Source organism: Paroedura picta, chromosome 11, assembly GCF_049243985.1.
Source record: "Paroedura picta isolate Pp20150507F chromosome 11, Ppicta_v3.0, whole genome shotgun sequence".
Lineage (NCBI taxonomy): Eukaryota > Metazoa > Chordata > Lepidosauria > Squamata > Gekkonidae > Paroedura > Paroedura picta.
This window is the reverse complement of record NC_135379.1, coordinates 20,631,107-20,658,032: the sequence shown is the minus strand read 5'-3', so window position 1 is coordinate 20,658,032 and position 26,926 is coordinate 20,631,107. Positions and strand designations below refer to the sequence as shown.

Here is a 26,926-nt window from a genome sequence, read left to right as displayed (position 1 = left end):
GACGTCCCTCCTGTTACGGAGCACGAACTACAATTCCCATCAGGCACATGGGCACGCGGTCCCTCCCCCCCCCCCGCCCGCGGCAAAGAGGGACGGAGCTAAATAAATAAACAGGAAGTTAAAGAAGATGCTTTGCTTGAGCAACCGCGCCTGGAGAAATGTCAGAGCGGCTCGGCCGCGTCAAAAACGAAACTGAACGGGTGATGGTTTCCTTGGGAGACGCCTCGGGTCCCTGTTTGCCAGCGCGGGAGGACGCAGAGTGTCTTGTCTTTTCTGCGAAACGTCCCCTGATGGCTTCTGTAGATGTAAAGAGAAATCATGCTTGCCTCCGCTTGTCAGAGGTATAATACTGTTTGCAAAAAAACCAGCTCAAAGCAGTTCATAAGTTTTGGCGGTTAGAAAATCTTTCATGAATAAAACACAGGAAGACCCAAAAATTAACCGACCAAGTGACAGAAACTCTGAAGAACGCAGCAAGCACATCATCAAAATTCAGCCTTCACGACGCCCGCGACCATCCAATAACAAAATAATTCTTCGCCTTCCACTGTGATTCATGGAAATCTAAACACTGCAGAACATGAGGACCTTTTCCCCCAGGAGGAGACAGTCTTTGATTCTTTCTCATTTGAATCGCACACTAATAATGGTCTCACCAGGGCCATCCTAAACAGGCTACTCAGAATCCTGCTCACGTCTCCTCAGCGGGGCTTTGGATTGCACTGTTGGCCTTGTACCTTTAGTGTATTTTGGATTTTGCAACATTGTGCACGAGAAAAGAGCTCCAGTGCACTCCTTCAAAAGCTGTTTCTGCCTCGAGGCTCATATGGGTGGAGCCTCACTTCTCTCGTGTTTGGTGCTGAAGCTGTGGTTTCCCATGTGAGTTCACATTTTATGGATTAGACAGGATGGATTCGGAGTCCCTTGAGTCAGGCTTGAGTTCCAAGTTCTCCTCAGTCACTGCCAGTCTTTCTTCCCAAATCATTATCCCAGCTTGAAATGATCTTGGGGACTGCTATATGACTTGCTGGGAAAACTCATATGTGAATGGTCCCCAGCTAGGAAACATCAAAATGACCTGTTGAAGGTGGCCAAATCTCCTGTGTGTTAGCCACAAAAGAGGAGAAAAGTGTGCATTGAAAACTGCAGGTAAACTGAACCCTTACCTACCATACCTCTGGGTTTACCACTCTCTGTACTCACCAGAAACAGCTGTGCCAAAATACTACTGACACCTGGGTGTAAACTCCTGCCTCCCAGGGTCTGTTTAAGTACCAGATTATTTAAATTTCAGACAGAAATGGCAAGCCTGTCTACCAATCAAATCTTCATTAGGAGAGCAAGAAAAACCTCAAAAGTACATAGCTTCCCCAAACTTCCTAGTAATGCTATAATTTAGGAGAGATTTAATCCCTTGACAGTCGGGAAGACCTGGTTACCCTGTATGTTAAACCCTGTGCTGAACAGAAATATATCAAACAAGACTCCAGGGGTACATTTATTTTGTGACTCAAAACTCACTGCATAATATGTACTTAATTCATCTGACGTGAGTACTGATTCATAAAAGTTTGTTCTGGAATAAATTTTGTAAGTCTTGAAAATGCCACTGGACTTGTTTTATTTTGCTGCTGCAAACTAAAATTTGCCACCCATCTGAAATAGAAATATGTTAGGGAGGCACTGTGTTTTTAAATCAAGGAACCAACTTTTAATAGATTATAGGAAATAATAATATTGTGTCGTCTGGAAAAGACTGAAGTGATCTAACCAAATCTTTCCATTTCTAACTAATGCCTATGTTACAGAGGTTTGGTGTATCAGTGATATTCTTCTGTGCAGTTGTTTCCCTGTATGGTGTATTAAGGTGTATACAACTTGCACCCAGCCTAGGCTCATTTATTTTTTATCAGTGCTGAGTGATTCATATTGTATGCCCCATTTATCATGTTCTGTGTTTGCTGTGAATATACTGGAGCAGGGAATTATGGTAGGGTCAAAGGCAATGGAGATGTCAAATACTAATCCAACAGGTGTTCCCACTCCCTCTGTCTTTTGTATACACATATTCAAATCACCTAAAGCAAGACAAGGTAGGGGCTGTTAGAGCTGATTTCCCTAGCAAATAAACGGACGGCTGTTGGACCAAGCTGTGCCTGCACTGAAAAGAAAGGATCATTTGCATGGGACAGGATGCATACATGGAGCCCCTTAGCGCAACATTTTATGACTTGCGTTGCAAAATCTATGTTTTGCTTTTAGGTAAGAGTTTGTTATGTTCTTTTTAATGTTTCCACCAAATGCAAGATTTTATTTCGTAACTTCGAATGCTATAAATGCAGTAATTTTACAGATATAAAATTGTGCTTCTGCTAAAAAGAGGTGGGGATTATTGTAATGAAACTGCTGTAAAGTGTTAGTGATAAAGTTAATCAATGTATAGCCAGCAATTTAGCTAGCTAATTGATGTATGGGTGTTATATATATATTACATGTTCTTTGAAAAGCATTAGGAAATTTTACAGTGCAGTCCTAAAAAGTGGACTAACAAAGCTATAACTTTAATTAGGATTGCCATGCTGGTGTAAGAAAAAATTTCATCGCCTTTTTGAAAATCCATGCATGTTTTCATTACTTTTCTGAAAACTACTTGTTTGTAGTAACATAATGTACGTTAGGAGGGGTCTGCAATGAGTAGCTCACGAGTTTCCAGTAACTTGCAGCCCCAGAAGACCCAGGAAAATACTGAACAAAGATCTGCTCTGGACTTTAAAAAAGAAGCAGCAGCAGCTTTTATTTCCTAGTATTTTCTCTGTGCTGCTTAACTAACAGTTTCACTTCTGCAGCAGTTTCTAGTCCATATTCTATTACTAGGACAGAACAAGACTGTAACATGCCCCCAGGGGAGGGGGGGTAGCTTGGGATGTTATTAATTACTCTGAAGTAGCTCTTATTAAAGCAGAGGTTTGGTAACTCATGTTCCGAGTATATCCTTCTTCAAGTTATGGTCATTTGTTTTGTATAAACAGAACATATATTTAGCATTTAAATTGTTTCTAGTGAAGTTGACCAGGCTGTGTGCTGGAAGTCCAGGGTCCCAACTCACAACTCAACAGGTGAACCTCAAAAACAGGCTGCAGGTTTGTGTCTGAGGTAGGAAGGAGGAAGAGATGACTCCAGTAAGCCTGGAGTCTAAAATTACTTAGTTGCCGCATTGATAAAGCATGAGAGCATTCATGAGAATCTCTAACATTCATTTTCAATAACTGTGTTTATGAGCGTGTTTCTATTATTTGTGGTAATGCGGAGTCACTGAGGACTTTGTTGCATGAGAGTTTGCTTCATGAATCTGAAGAAGTAAATTGTAGCCCATGAAGAGTTATTCTTTATTAAATCTGTTAGTCTTTAAGGGGCCACAAGACTCTTTTTAATTTTTATCCTCCAGAAGAATTAGTCTATGTACGATTTCTGGCTGTGAAGATGAGTTGTGGCTTAAATTGGCCTGTAACAGGAGAGGCATGGGGTGTAGTGGTTGCTAGTGTTGGCTAAGACCCATCGTATGCCGAACCTAAAGGAAAGCTAACTGGGTCACTCACACTCAGCCTAACCTACCTCACGAGGGTGATTGTGAGGGTAAAACAGAGGACTGGGGAGCAATATTGTAATCTACATTTGGGGAGAAAAGTGAGCTACAAATAATACAAATGTAAATACAATCTTGGCTTGGATTTCATGTACATTTGCTTTCTCATCCATATTCTCCCTGCACTAACATTTGATGGCCAGTAGAGTGCAAAGCATCTTGGCATTGTTTTTAATATGCTTATGTTGAGAGTGATCAATAGTTCCCTCTCAGCATATCTCTGTGAAGAAAGGTACGTACCACCAACTGGGAACTCATAGTTTCCCCTCAATTCACAGTAGAAAGGACATATGTGAACACAAGTTAATTTAATGCTTGTCCGCCAGCTGTGCCCCCACTAACTGAGCAAAGTTTAGCCTTGAAATGTTTGGAGATCGGCAGGTTACAACTATTTTAAAATAAAATAGTAAGTGGCAAAGGATTTTACAGATAAATACCTAACATGGTGAGAAACTGCACTGGTCGTCCCGTCAACCGAGTCCAGCCTAGTCCATGGGCTTACTATGTACCTCATGGCAGTAGGCGATCTTCTATCCCTGTTCTCTGTCTCCCACCCTCAACAAGAAGATAGAAAACTGGGGAGATAGTCTCGATCGTGATGCTTTAGGAATTTTCCTTGATCCCTATGGAAAAGGCCAGGCTTCTTGCCCTCTAGATCCCTCATGTCCTTGGAGGATATCCTAGCCCAGTGATTCTCAAGCTTCCTAATGCCATAACTCTTGAATACAGTTCCTCATGTTGTGGTGACCCCCAACCATAAAATTATGCAAGTGTTCTTTCACATAAATTAAACCAAAACTGACCAAAGGCATGAAGATGCATTGTTCATGATTGTATATAGATTGGTTATAAATTTAAATTGGTAGGTGCCTTCAGGAGGAGTGGCAACAGTGGTGGTGTGGCGTGGCGTGGTGTGGCGCCCCCCCCAGCCAAGCTGCTCTCCCTGCCGTGACCCCTGTGAAAGGGTAGTTCAACCCCCAAAGGGGTTCCAGTCCCCAGGTTGAAAACCACCGTCCTAGCCAAATCACTCACAACAATTATGGTTTCAGTCTCATTCAGTTTTAAGATATACATACCTGGTCATTGATTGCATCCTGGATGAAAATGCAAACAACCAGTGTCTTACTACTCCCAGAGCTAAATAATATATGTAACAGGGAGGAAATGATCCTGTGTTACTTTTGGGGATGCTAACTAGACCCTGGTAGTCTCGGTTCTGTGCCTACAATATTACAGGTAACAGGTGCTGATACTGATGCTCTGAAACTGACAGACCCGTTTAGAATGCATCAGCTGTCCACCACCTGCCTAGTTTTGATGCAGAACTCCAAAGCAGCAATCCAGTTAAGCCCTTTTGACAGCACAGCCAGATACATTTCAGTAGGTGGGTTTGGCTTTATCTACTGTACAGTACAGAGCTTTCTTAGATATTTTCTTATATACACTCCTGACAGTCACATCCACATACAGGTATGTATACCGCATAGGAAGGCATACATTTTTGAAGGTCCCACCTATGTTAGTACCATTCACTTTCCATCAGTCCTTCACAGCTGTCATTTTCTTTGCCATATCACGGGAGGACTTTCCTCTGGGTTTTATTCAAAAAGTCATCAGTAATTGCTGCTGTAGAATACTGCATCACTATTATAGTAATTGGCTGGTGTGATCTACTACTTTCTCTGGGTTCTCAGCTTCCTTTTGTTTTGTAGTACATCTCTAGCCCAATTAATTGAGGAGTTGCTCTGCTTAGAAATAAATGGTGATAAAAATGCAAAACTGGAAAATTAAACTCAGGCTACTGAGACATGCACGGATACACCTTGAAAATTAAAAAAAGGAACACTGGAGCTTTCTTCGCTGATGCATGAGACACAAAAAATGATGTCACTTTTTTATTTAAACAAAAGCTGCCTGATGTTTCCAGTCAACAAAGGTGGTGTTGTGGTTGCTAACATTTCAAGGCAGAAAGCAGCCTGAGCTCCACTTGGAGGTCACTTTGATAAAATTGAGCCTGTTGATATGCAACACAGATAAACTGACCTCAAGATATCATTGGGGTAAAAAAACATGTAAACAAACTTTCTCTCTAACTATTTTTGCATTTCGGAGACTTGTGGGCCTTCAAACAAGTGTTGTTGGGTTTTTTTTAAGCAACATATAGTTGATATGCCAAATGCTGTGGAATAGTAGTGACATACATTGTCAGACCAGGATCTGTGAGACTCTGGTTCATATCTCTACTTTACCATGGAAGGTTGCTAGGTGACCATGGCCCACTCACGCACTGGCCATTTATGCACTGGTATTTTCCTTTGCTTTCACCATGCATTCCCATTGGGTATTTTTCAGTCTGCCTTTCACCACTGTGCACTTGGGTTGGGCTCTCTTTTTTTGTTCTGCATTTTCCTCCCCTCAGAGTTCGTTTTACTTTCCCTTCACTGCTTCTACAGGGTTTTTAAGCTTGCTTTGCTCAGAAGGCAAAGGTAATTCAAAAGCATAACAATTCCCTCAGATTCCTCCTCCCTTTCCTAGCCTCTCAGAAGCCACTCCTCCATCATTCACATTGTGCGGTGTGCTTATTGCTTATTGGTCAGGTCTCTGCTTATTGGTCAGGTTTATTCTGGGTGTGTTTTTTGAAACTGTTATATGAGATTATTCCTGCTGCACTTACTGTGTTCTCCCCTTCATCATTTATTTCCCCCTCTAGTCAAGCAATGCATCATCCCTCCCCAAAAAAACCCCTCAGTGCTGCAAGAGCATTCATTTTTTTTCTCATTACTATACAGAATACATATTCTGCAATTCCAAAGGAAAGGGTTTTTTTTAAAGGTGCAGAGTGCAAGCATGGGATTCAAATTAAAGAGATAATACCTCAATTTCTGTGATAATGGGGGGTGGGGGGGAATCTGTGTGTGCAGAAAGGGCCAGACAATCTAACCTACCTCCCAGGGCTGTTGTGAGGCTAAAATGGAGGAAAGGAGAACAATGTAAACTGCTTTGGATTCCCATTTGGGAGAAAGAAAGAGTACAAGTGAAGGAGAAAACCTAAATCCCTGATCTGGTCCTGATCAACTTGCACTGGTAAAAAATATGGATTTTGAGGCAAAAGTAAGCAAAGCTTTCTCTAAAAATTTTAACATTAAATACAAGGATGCAATAATAGTTATAACACTCACATAAGATGAGCCAGTCTTTGTCTCAACCTGATACTGAAGCTATGGGGGTAGTGAGAGAATTGCTTCCTTAAGACCAACCAGTTTTTCTGCTGGTAACACAAAGAGAAGATGATCCCCTTTTGCTTCCAAAAAGACTGTACAGTTTTCTGTAGAAAACTAAGTAGACAAAGAGTCTTGTTTTACAGCTTCCCTAATTCCTGCTTCCTTCTGGTGGCTGTATAGCAGTCCTTCCACATTAATTACATCTGAATAAATCATTAAACCATATTTAGAAAGGACAAGTCTACATCCCCTACAGGCAGCTCCACCCTTCCTGACAGCAAAAACAAAAGCATTATTTTTCAGCTGTTCTTTGCTTAGCCAAGGTTTAAACAGTACAAATGCTGCACAGACCCATCTGTTTTGACCATAAGCCTCCACTGTGTTCTATTTCACAAGAGGCAGACATGTGTAGGGTACATAAATACCTTCCCATGGGTACCTACTATGATGATTGTGTATATATTCAATATATTTCTATACAGCATTCCCAAAAGTTGTAAATTCTGCTCTGCCTGTAGGCTGAGATCCTGGATGATCCTATCAGTGGTTGCAAATTGTGGCACAGTATGCTTTCATTACTTTTTAAAGCTTTTTTTCCATATATGCATTTTTTCATTTATGTATTATGTTCTTTTTCTAAAATTATCCTTCTTTATCTCAGTATGTCAGCTCCCTGTGTGTAATGACTATTGGCCAGACGGATACGGAGCTGGCACAGCTCCACAGAGCCTGTAAAATGGAGCTCTTCCACCAGGCTTTTGGTTTGGGGCCAGTGAAATAATATCAACCAGGTCTCCCCTAAACACCCCCTGATTGATGACTAGCTCTGGGTGATCAAATGATATTCTCACGACTTTGTTGATATTCAATCCATATATATGTTCACTTGTTAAAAATCTTTATGCGGACCTACTGTTTACATGTTTGATTGTTTTGTAATTTTATTTTAATTTTTTTAATGATATTTGTGTTTTATATATCTAAATGAGCCATTTAACTGGGAGGGCAGAATAGACCTTTAATCAAATAATTAATTAAAATAAATAAAATAAATAAAATTAAATAAAATTTTAAAAATTGCTTATTGCAACAAGGTATGGTGTTCTGCTTATTTGCAACTGAGATTTTTAAAATCTTTCCCAATTTAATAGCTTCTTAACTTTTTTAGGTGTTTGTTCTGCATTAAAGCTGACGGTACCATCACATACAATCCATGGCATCGAAGGGCAGCCACTCCAACTGTTAGTTGGCTATCATTTCAACATAACAGTTTCTGATATTCAGATAAAATGGATGTTTGAAGGGTCATCGATGCAGGCCATACCTTTGCTTATGTCTGTAAATCAGACAGTAGTTTCAGACTTGGAATATCAGCACAAATTCACATGTACACCTCCAAATGCATCACTGCTGATAAAGTCTTTACACTTTAGCGACGAAGGCAGATATACTGTTGAAATCAAAATAGCTGGAAATGAGAGAATATCAGCAAGACAAAATATTCATGTTACTGTTGATGGTAAGTAGCATGACCTTTTTCAAAAGTTATGGAGTTTCTTAAGGAGTGACCGGTTGGCCAAATGCAAAATCACAAAGCTCTGGAGTGTAAATCCTCACAACATACTATAACTAGTCCCCTTAATTAATCCAGCGGGCAGAGATTAAGGGAAGAATTTCTAGGTCCTAGGTCTAAAATTAATAAATGCTGCATGGTGAGACATTTGATGATTTGATAATTCAAAAGAAATTCCATCTCAACATCCGGAAGAAGTTCCTGACAGTTAAAGCTGTTTCTCAGTGGAACAGGCTTCCTCGGAAGCTGGTGGGTTCTCCTTCTTTGGAAATTTTTAAACAAAGGCTGGATAGCCATCTGACGGAGAGGCTGATTCTGTGAAGGCTTAAGGGGTGGAAGGTTACATCTCTTGTTTTCTTTAGGCAATCTTGCATATGTGTTTCATGTGCTTTGTTTATTTCTTTAAAAAAGAACATTTCCAGTTTACATCTAACTGGTTATTTAGAGTTTCTTAAAGGCAGCCATCCCCATAAGGACTAGTAGTTCATATCATGCAACTATTGTGCAGGAATAAATCTGGTTTATACGTGCTGCAGAATGAGGGGGCAGAGAAACAATTTTTCTCTTTTAGGAAATAGGAATTAAATCATAGACACATGTATTGTTTCAGACTGCAGGTGTGGGGAAGTTACATTTGTAATACTCAGTGGAAGCATAACATTAGTGCAGTAGAATCAAGGCTAGGATAGAACCTGTTCCTCTTGTGCTTTTTTTTCTTGCTTGCCTTAGTTCTTTACATCAGAGAACAGTGATGAACCCTGCCACAGCTTCAAGTGATATAGGCTGCAGTTCTAAGAACACTTTCCCAGGAATAAGCCCCATTTGGAATAAGACCACTGAATTACAAATAGTCTAATGTAAATAGAAATATCTTGGACTAACTTCTTATCTCTCTTCTATTACAGTTCCTGTCACAAAACCAGTGATATACACTGAACCTTCAGCTGGAGTTGTGGAATACAAGGGAAATATTACTTTGAAATGTACTGTGAGAAATGGCACACGGGTTATCTTCCAGTGGATGAAAAATGGAAATCCCATTGAAGCCAGCACCAACTACTCTTTGTCTGCAAACCATGACACACTGTCAATTGTCCCTGTTGTTAAAGAGGCCGTTGGTAATTACAGCTGTTTGGCCAGCAATTCTGTCAGTGCCCTGCAGAGTGATGTGATCATGCCAACAATATACTGTGAGTAGATGATATTTATTATTGTTGCATGTTTATATTGTTGTGTGCATTAGTTGAGAGGATGAGAGTGAGCAGGTAGAAAACAAATCAGTATCACAGTAGGCAACTGAGAACCCAAACAGTTCCTCAGGGCCTGCAAAAGGGAGCTCCTCCACCAGGCATTTGGTTGAGATTGACCCGGACCATCGCTTCCAATTGGCCCTCAGGCCCCCCACCTCCTGTTTTGACCACCACTAATGTGCCTAACGCACTGGGTCCCAGTAAGAGTTGAGCTGAGGTTCCTTTGCAGTTCTATCATATTATTATTGCTGTTATCATGTTGGGGTTATTGTTGCTGTATTGTTATTGCTGTTGTCACATGTGTTACCTCATGTTATCTGTACCTGTTTCCTGTTCCCTGTAAACCGCCCTGAGCCTTTGGGGTAGGGCGGTATATAAATATAAATATTAAATAAATAAATAAATAAATAAATAAAATAGAAGGCTTTGGCACCAAACTGAAACGTGTACCATCAGACTGAAGATCCATGATGACACAAGGCCTGTTCCTGAAGAGACCTGAAGACAAATGAATAATCCATACAGAATGGATGGAAAACTCTGTGTTCACCCGCCCTTGTACCCTAAACTCCATGTTATAACAATGTATTATTTCTAGAATGTTTAAAATGTACAGTCAGTATATTTGCTTACATTTCCACCTATTACATCAATTAGATTGTCCACAGCTAGGGTTACCAAATGTCTTCTTTCTCTTTTTTTGTTGTGTCCTCTTTGGGGCTCTTTAAAAAAGAAACTGGTTAAAATGTCTTTTTTTTGGGTTGGGAGTCTAGGCCTATTTTGCTTTTTATCCACCAAGGGAGGCAAGTTTCCTTTTAAATAGTAGGGGTATTTAAAATGAGGTTTGTCATAGAAACCAGTTATTTCTTAGTCAGAAAATACATTCTCTCTCTCTTTTTTTTTTTTGTTTGTTTTGCTTTTAAAATATAGTTACTATTATAGTAAAGTGTTTGCATAATCTGATTCCACATTTGACTGGGATCAACATGGCAAAAACTATGACATCCTTTGTTGGGTTAGAAATAATGTTAAGAATGTGCAGTATTCTGGAGCTGGAGAGATTTGACTTACAAGACAAAGGGCTATGACAAATTACTCTGTTTAATCTAGTTTTAAGCAACTGGTTTGCTCAACCCTCTCTTGAAGGAAGTTTTGTTTTCTAAGGGGGTTAAAACAGGTCCCAAAACAGCATAACAAAAACAGTGACTGTAAGCAAATATAAAGCTTAGAAATTAAATAACAAAAACAACAAAACAAGATAACTAATACAGTAAAAGAATTAAGACTGAACAGATGGACTTTCCATTATCATATGCAGAAATCCAACTTATTCCAAAGAGGTTTGTATCAATTTACCTACACAGTTGTGAGCAGTTTCAATTTAATGGGCCACATGCATTTGAAACCCTCAACTCCTGATGATACTTTCAGTAATAAATCTGTGAAGTTGTGGTTCAGTAATAGAACATCTGCCTCATGTGTATAAGTTTCCCGGTTCAATCTATGGCATCTCCAGGCAAAAGTATCAGATAACAGGTGTGAAATACCTCTACTTGAGACTCTGGAGAGTTGTTGTCTGTCAGAGTTGATATACTGACCTTGATGTCAGTGATTTGACACAGTATAAGGCAGCTTCATGTATTCATTAACCAAAACTATTCCTTGGTTGCCTTTTAAGTTGTGCATAGTCTACAATGACTTGTCCTGCTGTGCTTTCTCTTCTTACTTCTTTCTATGCCCACCCAATTACGTTTCATAATAGTATGCAATGTCAACATGACTCTATAGACTTGAGAGGGCTACTTTAATCCATTATGATGGGCTAATGAATATCCTTCTTAGCAGCATATATGAAAGAGAGAATGGAATGGTTTGAAAGTTAAGGGCTAGGTATGGTGCTGAAACTAGAATGTCAGGCTTGGATATGAGAAACCCAGGCTTAAATCCAAGACAAAATTCATTTGGGCCCTTTTGGGAAGACAGCATGTTAGCGTTATTCATCCCACTGCATTGCTGCGAAAGTAAAATACCACTCTGAGCCAATGCTTCTAAGCGTGTAGCTAACAAAACAAGGCATCACGGATATCATAGAGCCAAATCCCCATTCCTTACTTTAAGAGCTGAACACCATCATCCCTGAACAATGCTGTTTAATAATAAATCCACCATAGGGTTCAATAAGCTTCCCTGTCGACCTACAGACCTTTTTCTTGATTTCCTGACGTTTTTCAGACCTTACAGACCTTTTTCTTGATGTCCACTCTCTCAGATGCAATGGCTCCCCTCCATTCTTTATGCTCTAGCAGCTCTGACCAAATTAATTTCATGGTTGATAGACATGAAGCAAAGATCTGACAATCTGAAGTAATGGAAGGGAGCAGCAAAGCCCTGCCTACAGCTTTTTCAAGGGACAGTTTTTATATTTAAGAACCAACTTCAACTTATTAAGGAATCTCTTGACAGTATAAGGTCATACAATAGCTAAACGCGTCTGAAGCGCCACAAGCTAAGTTTAGCGAAACACGTTGGGACTTGTGTGAAATAAGAATAAAAGAATTACTGAAACTGAAGAGAAACGACTAAGTCCAATTTGGATATTTTATTACCATATTGGTTTCCCAGTGCATCTGTATTATTCTATAATTGTCTCTTCACTGGGACCCACCCCTACCAGTTCATTATTTTTGTTACCTACAAACAAAGCAAGGCTTCAACCAACAATATTGTTTTGGTTGCCTAGCAACAGCCACAACAATAGAGGGTTTTAACCATTCATGGGGGGGGTTTGAGGAATCTGGGGCTTTCCTCGAGGTTGTAGAAAAATCTGTCTTGCCTTTTCCATTCTTGGGCTTTCCTCAAGGTTGTAGAAAGATCTGTCTTGCCTTTTCCATTCTCTAGATTTAAGTATCTGCAGATCTGGCTAAATTTATTAACACAGAGAGAGATTCATCTCAGAGAAGCCACTTGGTTTGCCTTCATATTTCATCCATCCCTTGCCAGTTGCTACCATAGTATTCTGCAATGTAGAAATAAAGTTTATCTATAAATATATGTGGTGATTTATGACTTTCCATATTGGGTGTTTTGTAATAAGAATGATAGCCAATATGAACGCCATGCTACAGTAACATAAATCTCAAACATGGAACCGATGGTTAGATACCAGTAAAGTTAATAGCATGGAAGTCAGCAGCAGCAGAGAACAATGATCTCATCTGCCAGATTTTTACTTTCAGGTCACATAATTCAATTTAAAACTTGTACACAGCAGTCCTGTTTTCCAGCTACTTCTTCTCTCAAGAAGTGCAGCTCCAGGCTCTGCATATGCCATATGCCATTTCTGCCAAGAGAGTTACAGTAATAATAAAAAAAGGTCACTCACAGTCAATACTTACCATCTGTTTGGAACCAAGATGGATAACAGTTTCACGGTGACAGGAGCAATTGGTCATGTTCCCAGTGAGAAGTAAATTGTTGCTAAGAAGTGGTGATTTATTATTTTACAAGCCATTTAGTAAATAGGTTTTAGTAAGTGAAAAGCTTCAGTCCGCTGAGAACCATACTGGAAAAGAAAGAGTTTTGAGAGAATTATACCAAACACGTCCTTAAACCTAAATGCTTTTTTATTTGGAAAAATAAACATTGCTTCTAACAGATGCTTTTATCAGGACTACTTTCTATTTGTCTATTAATTGAAGAACAAATGTACTACACAGTTAATGCATTTTGTACAGAAAGAGATCAGGGCAAAACTCAAAAGAACAGATTAGCCTGTCAGAATGACTGCACAGCCAAAGCTGACATTCTAAGTAGGTTGAGTTCAGTAGTTAATCCGGGCCTTCCCTTCTGGCAGTTCTGGACTCAGACAAAATAACAAATTTTGAGACTTAAGTTGCCATCTCATCCGTTTCCTAGGAGCACGGGTCTTGCAAAAAGCAGGGCCCCCCCCCCATTACATGAGATGAGCCAATGAAAAAAGGGATGTTAAACTTTCTAACGGGGAGGGAAAAAAGGACTTGGCCTGCCCACATCAGAATTATTTTAGGGGAGGAGCTAATATATGCCTTGTTAGGCTCAGCCAGTTGGGACCCAAAGAAAGCTTTAAAGGAAAAATCAACCTATTCCTTTCTTACCTGAGATGATCATGCCAAGCTTATAAAGTACATAGCCTAATGCTCACGAAAATATAGGAACACTCCAGATAACATGGGCAAGTTTATATTTAGCCAAAATGTCAAAAAGACATTGGTAAAATATGAAATAAAGTTCAGTTCAAATGGAGGGGTCAAAGGGATTTGGTAAACTCAAAGGCAGAAATTAAACTTAAGGACATCAGGCTTCGAGTCTACATCTAAAGACCTTGTTGCTAGAGAGATAAACACTGCTGCCCCTCTCTGCGCCGCACCACAGCACTGGCGGCTTCGGGCTGGAACAGCCGCTTTGGACACCGAAGCGCACAACCCCAGAACTTCATGCTGCCTGCTAATGACTCAGGCCAGTGTGGCATGTTCCGTTTCCCTTCTTTGCTATTTCAGCTAAATCCCAACCCCAGATATCCTCAGGCCCTGGTTGCTTTGATACATGACCAGATCAATTCACCTGGCCATGTATCGAGAGAGTAGCCATGGTGAGTGAGACACATGTGGATCACTGTTAAGTGTGTGTTTCTGTGTTTTGTTCTACTGTGTGATTGTTCAGTAAATAAATACCCAGCTGCAAGCACTATAATCTCTATTTACTCAGAGCTACTCCAAAACTAATTTAGAGATTTTTCCCCCCTGCAAATAAAAATCTTAGGCAATTAACTTTGCTAGGTAAACAGAAGAGTTTCACCCTTCTGTAGAAAGGCCTTTGCCATGTTTGTACAATTGTTCATAATGTTGTAGCCATTGTGATCCATCGCGTAGAATGAAATGATGATCGTCCTGCTTGGCTTTTGTACGCCTTGATCGCTAAAGACATTGGCTTCATGGACAAAGAGATTCAGCTGATGTTTCTAGAACATCCTAGCATAGTGGAGGCTAAAGCCAGAGTGGTGAGGCAATGGAAAGTTTTGAAATTTGCATCTGACCCCTGCCTGGATTTCATGAATTGACAATCAAGAAACAGTCCAGCTGGAAGAGTGTGTTGTTGGGTGGGGTGGGGGGGATAACTGATGATACTTTGCTTCATTCACTGCTCTACATATTCAGGTATTCAAATCACTACAGTAATTAGTACCCTGTAAGGTGTCTGTAGTACCTCCTACCCTTTAGGAAAGTAGATGACAGCAGAAAAAAATATTTCTTCTACTAGATATAGATGGGACAAACCTCTGTATGCAGGTGAAATTACTAGGATATTTACCTAGAAGTAAGCTCCATTTTATACAATGGAGCTTACCTAAAGGTAAGTGTTTTTCAGGATTGCAGCCAAAATGCTTATGTGTTTACTTATATGCAACCCCAAGGACAGGGGAATCATGCAGTTCATTAAAGTTGCACCATTTAAAGGGTGTTCCTGCACTGCTTGTCAAAAAGCCACCTGTGATGCTTGGGATCTGAGATCTCTTCTGAATCAGGTCCGGGGTACTGGAAGAAAATAATTTCCCTTGTACTCTCTTTAAAAAAGAAAAAAAAACAGCCATAATCCCCCATATGCTGATTGAGCAACTGATGTGGGGGAGAGGGTACAGGTACATGTTTATGTCTTTTTTACTTACAGCAGTTTAATAGCTGCTTGTGAGGTTTTGAGCTCAAATTAATACTAAGTTAATACAAATTAGCAGCTGAGGATCCCTGGCCCCAAGGAAATACAGCTGGCCTCAACTAGAGACCTGGTTCCTGCCTGGTGGAACAAGCCCCCGAGTGTGATCAGGGCCCTGCTTGAACTCTCTGAGCCTGCAAAATGGAGCTCTTCCGCCGTGCCTATGGTTGAGGCCAGCTAGATAACAGCTATAGCAAATATCGGACCTCCCTCCTGCCCCCCCTCCGCCCTCCTTGCCTCCCCCTTCTTCTCTTGCTGGCTATAACTTGCTCAGGAATCAAGACTGACGCAACAGTGTTAAATTGTGTTTTTATATAATCCTTTATCTAGTTTTATCTACATGAATCATGTTTTTAGACTATGTAAGCTGTCCCAAGAGGGACAGCCAAGAGGGAAGGTATATAAATTGCAAAATAAATAAATAAGTAGAAGTTATGACATGAAACACGTTATTTAGTTGATTTTATGTTCTTTTTCACCAGTATTTCTGTCTTCATGCAGATGGACCCTATGGACTTACAGTGAATTCTGAGAAAGGTCAGAAAATAGGGAAGGTGTTTACGTTTGATAAAGGTGAAGCAATCCAGTTTTATTGCTCAGCGGATTCCAATCCACCAAATACTTATTCATGGATCCAGAAATCAGAGAACTCCACACATGTCATTACACATGGAAGATACCTGGAAGTTGCATCTGAAAAGATGACACGAAAAGCAGAAGAATACAGGTGCAGTGCGTACAATTCCATGACAGGAAAACGGGATGAAACTGGAGTTTTTGTCATAATAGGTAAGAATGAATGCGTAGAAGTCAGACTGCAAAGGCTGTATGGTTTTCCACTAGGAGTTCAGGATAGCATAGATGATTGTCACATAATTTTTAAAAATTCTTTGGGCATAAAAGTTCAAGGGTGATATGTATAAGAGAAATCTATGTGATTACTCAAGATATCTGATCAAAAAAGGTTTAATTAGCTGAAAGGAAAGGATGGATTCAGCTGGTTTTTTTTCACACAATCTAGACCACTTCACCTCCATACTGTACCCCACGCCAATCAAACAGGGCTTTTGTACATTCAGGTATCATAAGCCTTAACATAGCTTTCTGGCATGGTCAAATAGGATTCTTTTTTCCCTTTTCTCCAGCAGAAAAGTTGACTGGATCCAAGCTCAGGTCTAGGGTGGCTCAGGACTCCATAGCTACTGTAATGGGCCTAATGGAAATTAGAGCATGCCATAAATGGATGGCACTCTTCAACAAACTGCATAAGACAAAGCCTATGAGTGACAGCTATTTTCAACATAGCTGTATTAGGAGGTTGAGTTGGAATTATTATTTAAATCTTACCTGCAAAATTTAAATCATCTTTATGCAATGTATACAATTCACACATTGATACTACTTCATCTGAGTATATTAATGCAAATTTGTATGGATTTTTCTTTTTTTCAAAACTTTTGCTATTCTGCAGCAGAAAAGATTTCAAAGGAAAGAAATGGGAAAAAAATCATGAAACACAGGCCAAGAGTGAAGCTTTGACCTTCAGACTTTTTAGACGCGATGACTAATTATGGTACTGGTTTCTATGATGTCAATATTAGCATGTTTGCAAAGGGAAGCAACAGTTCATCACTTCTTATCTTGAAAAGCAGGACCTTAACTGACAAGAGAGACAGTCATAAACATGGGATGTATTGACAGGTAAAAGATCATTCCCATGGCTGCCTGTACTCTAGAGCAGGGGTAGTCAACCTGTGGTCCTCCAGATGTCCATGGACTACAATTCCCATGAGACCCTGTCAGCATTTGCTGGCAGGGACTGATGAGAATTGTAGTCCATGGACATCTGGAGGACCACAGGTTGACTACCCCTGCTCTAGAGAAACATCTCAAGATATTGATGTCGCAGGACAAATTAGCAAAAACACCCGTGACAACCAGTACTTTCCTGAAGCTAAAATTGTCATTGGAGACTTTTCTCTGGTAACTCCTACTTAAGATAAACCATTACTTAAATCATTTTTGTGTTTGTAACCCAACGATGGAATTCTCTCTCATGGGTACATCACCTTGTTTGCACTTTTGGCTTCATTGGAGAACAGGGAATTTTCTTGCAGTGTGATAGATCAGCTAGTTAATCAGTTGATTAGTTAGTGTACTTATTGATTGCTTTTCTCCCTAACAGGACCCAAAGCTACAAATAAACTAGTCAGCTGCAAGCAAAGAAATCTCATTGAAATATACAAACAAGACCAGTACAACCATATGTTGTACATCAGTTTATCCAGGAATCCAACAAGACAGTTGTTCAAGCTCACAAGACACAAGATACATGCCAAGAGTCCTTTGGCTCATACCCCTCAGAGAGCTAGTGTGGTGTAGTGGGTAAGAGTGGTGGGCTATAATCTTGAGAACTGGGCTTGATTTCTCACTCCTCCTCCACAGGCAGCCAGCTGGGTAACCATGGGCTAGTCAGAATTCTCTTAGAGTTGTGCTTGTAGAGCAGTTTCTTATTGCTCTCACAGCTCCACCTACCCCACAGATTGTTTGTTGTGGGGGGAGAAAGGGAAAGGTATTTATAAACTGCTTTGGGACTCCTTTGGGGGAGTGAAAAGCAGGGTATAAAGAAAACCACCTTCTCAGTCACACCCAAGGGCACATACCTGTTCTTCCATCTTGATGTGCACCTGCATACAAAAAATAGATATGAAGGTAAATTGTGTACTGATTTGTTTCATTTGACATCTGGATACCACCTATCCTATGATCACAGTGATGCTACAGGCAGTGCCAGAAATGGAATTAGTGAGTTTTATCTGTGTTCTAATCTTGCACTGTTACCCAGAACAATTACTCAAATTCATTTGCAACTTTGCCAAACCATGAATATAATTTATCTCTTCTATATTTAAACTTAGTGACATACCAGTTATAGATTAAATTGATTTTTCATCCTCCTCCTTGACTTTAAATTGAATAGTTTTAAAGGATTCTTTTAAACTTTGAAGGTGATTGTTTATTAATTGAAGATTACTATCCAATTTGCATACTCTCTGATCCAATTTCTGGTCCATTTGTATCAAAACTTCTGAAATGTGTCCTTACTTAGTTTTTCAGATGTTTGTTTGGTCTTAGTAGCCTTTTTGGAAGGCATCCTGCCACTGACAGTATTTGTCCACTATATGGTAGTATTGTATCACAAATGGATTTAGCTGAGTGGCAGTCTGCCAATGAAGAAGGAATTCCAAAGTATGTAACAGTGACTTTTCCCAGGGTAGTTTTCACAGTCTCTGATTTAAAATCACATCACTGCATGTAAACTTTGTTAATGAGAATAATTTTCCTTCCAAACATTCTTCGGAGCTTAGGAAGTATCCTCATAATTTTCACCATTGTATCTTCAGATAGTGAAAAGCTGGGTATAAAAAAATCAACGTTTCTTCTTCTTACATCCCACAGATGTCCTGTTTTTCCTCCTTTCACAAGGCTTCCTTTTGCTTTCTCCTCTTCATGATCACATCATTTATTCCCTACACAAGCCATCATATCCTGAAAGACTGGAGACTGGAGTATCTCTCTCATTTCCTCCCATATGAATCTACCGGTTTATTAAGACCATCTTAATAAAGGACCTGATCTGGGTATTAGTTATGCAGGCCTTCATATACCTCCATTTCACTTTAAGAAAAATGTTTACAAAGCCATCCAGTTTTTATTTTTATATATATATATATATTTAGTGTCTAGCCTTATGTCAAAAGGACTACAATGTGGAGGTTAAATGCAATTTCAGGGACCTAAAGATTAGAGATGGCTGCCAAGTCAACTCTACCACTTTGGTGGTGGGAAGTTCCTGCAGCAAAGCCTTCTTGGAAAATCTCCAGGACCAAATCTTTTGGAGGTTGGATGAGATTGTATGGTTTTGTTTTTTAGTTTTTAGGCAAACCAAAGATGATTTATTATATAAATAAAAAGGCAGGAATATTGATGATGATGATCATGATGATGATGATCATGATGATGATGATAAACTAACACATAGAGTTGTATGCTATCCTGGAACCTTCCTCCAATACTCTGTAAAGTATTTCTGCTGGAAGAATGCTCTTTTGGACAGAGGAAGGTTCTGCAGTTAGCTGAGCAGAGTCCTGCACCGTAAAAGCATCTTCTTGTACCTGCTCTTCGTTTTCTTGTCCTTAGGAGTTTTGGTCAAAGCTAGAAGTACTCAACAAAATGTGGCGTGCACCCTCTGGCGGTCACATGCAGTCACTATGCGTGGAATGACTTAAGACACCAGTTAACTTTTTTTTTAATGTACCTAGAATTATGAAGGTGACAAGATCTTTAACAAAAAAATGCCAAAAACAAAGATTCACAAATTTCTATCAAATATCTTGATTGGATAAAAAACATATGGTGATTTGACCTTGCTAAACTGACAATGGGACATTGGCATTAGAATCATAGAATCAAAGAATTGTAAGGGTCCTCTTAAGGTCATCCAATCCAACCCCATGCAAAATGCAGGAACTCACAACTACCTGCCCACTCACAGTGACCCGTTTCATCCTAAATGATCCCCCTCCACCAAAAATCTCCAGAATCTAGCATGGCTTGGAGGAAATTCACCTACCATCCCGCAGTGGTGATCAGCAATTCCCTGGGTATGCAAGGAAGGGACAAACAAGAGACAAACACTGGCACATCTCTTCTGCCCAGCCACTCACAATCCACCTAAGTTCATGGTTTAAGCCCCCTATGTAGACGAATTCTACATAGATTCCATCTTTAAACAGCCCGTGGCGCCACGGGCGCCACGGACTAAATAATTCGTTAAGCCCCCTAGAGGTGGGCTTTGTCCGTGATGAGGAAGGGTCCGGGTTGGACCCTTCCTCACGACAGACAATCGGAGGGACCAATCGGCAGGTGCGAAGCGCCTGCCGATTGGTCCCTACGATTCCCAGCCTGAGCAACTGCGAGCCGCGCACAGCGCGGCTCGCAGTTGCTCCCGGACTGACGCGGCGAGAGGCGCGAAGCGCCTCTCGCCACGTCAGACCGCCGCCCGAGGGAACCCCCAGCAGTATGCTGGGGGTTCCCTCCCTGCCGGTCTGATGCGGCGAGAGGCGCGAAGCGCGGCTGCTGGGGGTTCCCTCCCTGCCAGTCTGATGCGGCGAGAGGCGCGAAGCGCCTCTCGCAGCGTCAGACCGCCGCCCGAGGGAACCCCCAGCAGTCGCGCAAAGCACGGCTGCTGGGGGTTCCCTCCCTGCTGGACTCATGCGCCTTCTCCCCTTTCAAAACCCCTTTTTATAAAGGGGCTTTGAAACTAGTTAAATTATATTGCCAAACAAGGTAAAGTATGTGTTTTGTTATATTTGACAGCACAGGCATACTTCTGTTTACCTGAACTACTGCTGACTGACAGTACCAGGTTGATCTTATGCAAAATTAGGTGTCCATAGTTCTGTCCATAGTTTTCTGTCCATACGCCCTTGTCAGTTCCACGGAGCTGCCCAGAGACTTCCCTCACCCCCACCTTGGTGGGAGAGCGACATGCCGCACCCCACCATTGTACGGTGGGGGCCCCATTCCCCCGCTCTCTACCCCGATGCTGCTGCCTTCAGGCAGCATGCTGGGCTTTCCAGCCCCAGCGTTTTGCGCATGTGCGCACACTAAGCTGGGGCAGCTGTATACACTGGGGGATTCCCTCCTCTATGAGTACACAGGAAGCACTGGGGTATGCTGCCCCTTGGCGCAATGCCCAGTAGCAGCCCAGCATGGTTACTGCCATGCCTAATGGATCAATGAATGGCTATTCCCGTAATCCTTTATTTGAATGAAAGTAACTGAAAGGGAAGGACGCTAAATATTTGCTGCCACAAACTTTGTACAATGACCCAGCAGACTGATATGTGATACCAACAACTTTTACCTAATATGGTACAATTTTTAAGTCTTAAATTGGCTGTAATACCAGGTTTCAGTTATCTACTGGTGTTTCCATAACCACTCTCATTCATGTACCAACCTGTGGAACAGTTTGGTTTCTCCTTGCAGATACTCTTGACCCACTCTGTGGCCAGATCAGTAAAGGGATTAATTAAATGTTTAAAGCTAGATAAGTCAGACATAGAAATAAGGCATTTGAGATGTCAAAAAGTCAGTGGTGATTGTTTTCCACTGCAGACTTTAAAGCAATAGCAGCTCTTCACTTAAATGGTGGCAATGTTCATCTTCCAAAGCATCCTTATGGCGTAACATATTGGGCTTGCCATTATGTGCTCGCCCACCTGACTGTGGTCAAGTTCTTTCCACAAATCAAGCATCAGCTTTACCTTTTTGTTCTTCCTTAACACAGGATCAGCAAAGATGTCCCAAAAAGGAAAATATTTGTCTCCTCTTGCTATAATAACTGGAATTTCTGTATTTTTGATAATATCAATGTGCCTTCTAATATTATGGAAAAAATTTCAGCCTTGCAAAGGTATGTCAAAATGAATGTTCAATCACATTCACAGTTTCTGAAATCAAAGAGAAAAGTCATTGATAACATGTCTTTGTTTTTTATTTCCAGCCATACAGCGGAAACTACAGAGCAGGTAGAAAAACTAAATATTCATTTCCTCACGAAATATATTATTTTACTTCTAATCTGGATCATGCGTGTTAAATGTTTGGATTTTTTTAATTATATTTCTAGGCCGGAAACAGATTACAGAAAAGCACAAAGCATTTCAGGTAACATGGAATAATACATGAAGTAGGTATACATGAAGTAGGCTTGCTGGGAGTGACGGGTATTAAATAATAATAATAATAATAATAATAATAATAATAATAATAATAATAATAATAATAATAATAATAATAATAATAAATCCTTTAGATGTTGCTGGGGAAAGGATCGTTCAAGAAATATAAAACTGATCAAGAAGGAAGGAGAGAGAGCAAAGTTGTGAAAATTGTACCTAGGAATATACTCAAATGTTGTGATTTTGCTGGTTTCACTGAAAAAATATAAGGTTGTTGGGTTTTTAAAAATTCTACTCAGTATAAAAATCAATTTCTTAGTTTTGCTGCTGATTTTTAATGCAGCTGGTTTTCTTTTCGGATTTTATAATATAGGATTTGTTTTACTTTGTGCTGCTGGCTAAATTTGTTTTAATTTTTTATCCTAGATTTTGTGTGTGTGTTTTGTTTGTATGTTTTTTTCAATTATTTGTTATGATCTGTCTCCAGTGCCTTTAAAAAGAGAAGTATATGCAACTGTTTGTAATAAATTCATAGGATTTCCATCTCTCAAAATGTTTCCCCATTATGGTTATCTTCTGTACATCTTCAGGGTTTTTTTTCCTCGTAAGAGTTCATGCAAACATAAAGTATTTCAGTGAGACTGAAGTTTAGGTTGAACACTTGTCAATGACTTATATTTTTTGTATAACTATACATATTTTAGGACATGAAAATGCACTAGATGATTTTGGAATATATGAATTTGTTGCATTTCCGGACCCTACAGGAATTTCTCGGGTAGGTGTTTGTTCAAATATATCATATACCAAGTTACAGATATTTCCTTTTATCTTCATATAATAGCTGTAACAATCTACATATTATAAAACAGATACAAAACAAAGCTTTAAAGTGTCCAGAAATGGGAAACTATACATACTACTCAATATAGAAAGTAGTTGTTCTAGCAACGCTAAACATGGCCTTTGTTTTCCCGTTTGTTTGTTTTTTTCATCCTCATTGTGGTAACCTCAGCCAACACTGAAAATCTGTAAAGCTTTTAACCTTTATCTAGCATGACTCAGCTTGTTCAAAAGTGACATCACTGCAAAAGAACTTACAGTCTGTAGAGTGAATATTAGTTTGTAATCGTTTTTACACTCCTATTCATGTTTTGCCTATTTTTTTCTCAGAGAAAACTATTATCTCCCTCTTTTAGGTTTCCAGTCAATCAGATTCTGGCTCTGGTATACAGTGTCAGGATTTTCATGGTACAGTTTATGAAATTATTAGAAAAATTCCTGTACAGCACCATGACCAGCAGCAGTAAGTCAAAGAGGCCTAATGCTTAAACATGGGTTCAGAAATTCTGGTTGCTAGTCATCACGGTCAACAAGGAACCTCTTTTTATAGTACAAAGGTATTACAAGGATGGGAGGGACAGGTAACATCTAACACCATCCTAGAAACTCAGAAAGTTGAAAACTGCTTCCAGTTTATAGGAAATATTTGATGCAAGGAGACTTAAACAAGGGATAAGTGTATTGTCATACAGTGATTGGAATGAAGGGCTAGGCTTGGAGAAACGTGAATTCAGATTTCCCTTCAGAGCTAACTCTCAGCCTATCTTGCTCATGAGAGTACTAGCAGAAAAAGATAGATGTATAGACATGTATAGATTTGTGTATAGGCCTCATTTGCACTCTGCTTTTCTCCCCTATGGTGATCCCAAGTTGTGTATATAGTTTCTCTTCTCCTCCATTTTATCCCCACACAACCCCTGTGAAGTAGGTTAGGCTGTGAGTGTGTGACTGGCCCAAGGACACCTAGCATCTTCTCATGGCACAGTGAGGATTTGAACCAGTGTCTCCCAGATCCTAGCGTGATCCTAGGGCCCCGTGCTGGCTCTCTGAAAGAAGGGAAGGATAAACATTAGATAGACATATTCCCACCTCCCACCAGGGGAGCTTTTCGTTGGGAGAACAGCCTATGGGCTGCCCTCCTTGATTTAGGTCACATGAGGTTTTTAGCACTGTAATATTGCAAGCAGTCCTGGGTCCTGCTTTGGGGGAGAAAAAGTAAAAGCATTTAAAAATAAATAAAGATGAAACACAAATTGAAATAGGAATTTAGTATCCAAACAGCAGGTATGAAAACTACCAACACACCCTTAAACAGTTTGTAATGCAGGAAGGGAAGGGAAACTAATCAGGAAGGACAAAAAAGCCTCGATCCTATTATCTTTAGGACATCTCTTTGCTGTTTTCCAACAACTGCTGACTTTCTTCCAAGAAGCTGTTGATGCCGTACACTTAATTCTCCATTCCCCATGCTGGAATGGCTAGGCTTAGAAATTTGTTACCAAGCTCAGGAAAGAGCTTTAAAAACACATTACGAACTCCTCTGGGTCAGGATTGTTGATTAAGAATATGTTTACTTTGTTCCAGTTGTACATGAAGAGGCAAAAGAAAGCATGTTGATGACATCTATTTCTGAAGGTGAACAGGAGAAGCAACAACAGCTGGCAGGGGAACAGGACAAGCCATGCCACTGATAATGAAACCGCCATCTTGGTTTACCAAAACCTTTTTGCTATTGCTGCATTCCTAATATTTTTGTATTTGCTATGTTTAAATTACATTTCCTGTAAATAGCTGTCGATTACAAGTTGTACCGGAAAAGTTGCAAAAACAACAAGCAGAGACAAAAATGGCAAAATGCTGGATTCTAAAATCTGGGATTACTGCATTCCTATCCAGATAGAGGGATTTCCAGTGCTTACTTTGATTTAAACTGGAGGTGAATGTGCCCTACAACTTTACATAGACTTCCACTGCTGGGGACAACCTATCACTGCCAACTTGATTACCGCAGTACGTGTTCTTTAAGAAGCACCTGGTTCTTTTTTTTCTTTCTTTTTTTTTGTAAGCCTAAATTTTTCAATGCCACATCTGAAAAAAAAACACAGCTGAAACAAACAAATAAAGTGACTTCTGTGACTAATTAAGTATTGTGTGTAAATGTGTAAGCATGCATACATGTTATGGCGGCTAGTGCTTCCTACACATGGAAGTCTCCCCCCACCACGCATTTACACTGTACTTTCCCTCAGGTCTATTCAGCCATAACTTTCCTACTGTTTCAACAAAAGTCCTTTGCTAAATAGAATGTCAATGTTCAGAAACAGAATCTCTCTGATGACCAGCTGTTGGGAGTAGACAATGAGGAGCATTGTTGCCCTCATGCCCTATGTGTGAAGATTCCAGGGAACCCTGAACTAGATGGAAGCAAGACCAAGGTTCCAAATGGAGTACAAGACAGAGATTGACTCAAATCAAATCCCTGGTGTCAATTCCCCTTCAATTAGTTTAACCTCAAAACATTCAAATCCCAGTTAGGTGTCCTAAATAACTACCGATAAATCTTGCCACAGATAAACCTTACCTATGGGTTAAAGAAACAGGACTCTGGCAAAGAAAATATGAAGGACTGCTGTTACATCAAGTGCTCAGCAGTCTGATAGCCAAACTACCTCCACTATCACATAAGAACATAAGAGATGCCTCTTGGATCAGGCCAATGGGCTGTCCAGTCCAACTCTAGCACAGTGGCCAAAACCCAGGTGCCATCAGGAGGTCCACCAGCAGGGTCAGAACTTCAGAAGCACTCCTGCTCTTGCCCCCTCCCCACAAGCATTAAGAATACAGAATAACACTACCTCGGCTCTTCCTCCTGATGGACAGCTGCCCTGATTCTCCCCCAGAAGTGTTAGCCAGTTACCTGGAAGCGGTGACGAGATGGCTCAAGCAGAGTCGTCTGAAGCTCAACCTTTCAAAGGTCCTGTGGCTGGGAGGGAAGGGCTCAAGTGAGGAAGCATGGCTACCCAACCTGGACGGAGTGCAGTTATCAGTGGTTCACTCTGCCAGAAACCTGGGTGTGGTTTTAGATGCATCCCTCTCTGTGGAGGTTCAGGTGACCCAAGCAGCACGGCTGGCATTCTACCATCTTCTCCAAGCCAAACTACTAGCTCCCTACTTGGCCCCAGAAAACCTAGCCACAGTGATCCACATGATGATCACCTCTAGACTAGACTTCTGTAACTCACTGTACACAGGCCTGCCCATAACCTTGATTCAGAAACTGCAACTGGTCCAGAATGCTGCAGCCAGGGTGATCACAGCAACACCATGAAGGTCCCACATTCAGCCCATCCTTCAACAACTACACTGCCTTCCAGTTGAATTCCGGATCAGGCTTAAGGTTCTGGTAATCACGTTTAAGGTAATCCATGGTCTGGGTTCAGTGTCCCTAAGGGATAGCCTCTCTGCCTACACCCCTCGAAGAGCCTTACACTCTGCTACTACCAACTCTCTAGTGAGCCCTGGCTCCAAGGAAGCTCTCTTGACCTCAACCAGGGCCACTGTTTTTGCCATCCTGGCCCCCATCTGGTGGAACGAGTTCCCGAAGGAGATCAGAGCCCTAGTGGAGCTTAAACAGTTCCACAGGGCCTGCAAAAGAGGAGCTCTTCCGCCAGGTCAACCTGAATTCAATCACCTTCCATTGGCCCCTGAGCCCTGTCCCATGAAAACCACCACAGATATGTCCATCCCACAGGGCCGTCAGTATAGTTAAATGAATTTACTTACCATATTGGTTCTATTATTATATTGTTCTACCTTTACGACTGTATTACTATTGTTCAATTTATCATGTTATTCGTATTGTTTTTCTCCAGTTCCATGTAAACCACCCTGAGCCTCAAGGG

The 26,926-nt window shown here is 40.6% G+C and overlaps 1 protein-coding gene across 4 annotated transcripts; it reads left to right on the top strand.

The window, feature by feature from the left end:
• The first annotated feature begins 114 nt into the window (after positions 1–114).
• HEPACAM2 (HEPACAM family member 2) lies at positions 115–25,164 on the top strand. 4 transcript variants are annotated; one of them, XM_077304424.1, is made up of 10 exons: positions 115–879; positions 8,033–8,383; positions 9,343–9,627; positions 15,934–16,221; positions 21,788–21,913; positions 22,004–22,028; positions 22,130–22,167; positions 22,886–22,959; positions 23,381–23,487; positions 24,609–25,164. In XM_077304424.1, the coding sequence occupies exons 2-10, from the start codon at positions 8,158–8,160 to the stop codon at positions 24,616–24,618; spliced, it is 1,179 nt and encodes a 392-aa protein (XP_077160539.1). In that variant the 5' UTR covers positions 115–879; positions 8,033–8,157; the 3' UTR covers positions 24,619–25,164. The 4 variants fall into 4 exon arrangements, with proteins under 4 accessions (XP_077160539.1, XP_077160538.1, XP_077160537.1 ...); XM_077304421.1 differs by lacking the exon at positions 115–879 and adding an exon at positions 971–2,262; XM_077304422.1 differs by lacking the exons at positions 115–879; positions 23,381–23,487 and adding an exon at positions 968–2,262.
• Positions 25,165–26,926: the final 1,762 nt, after the last annotated feature.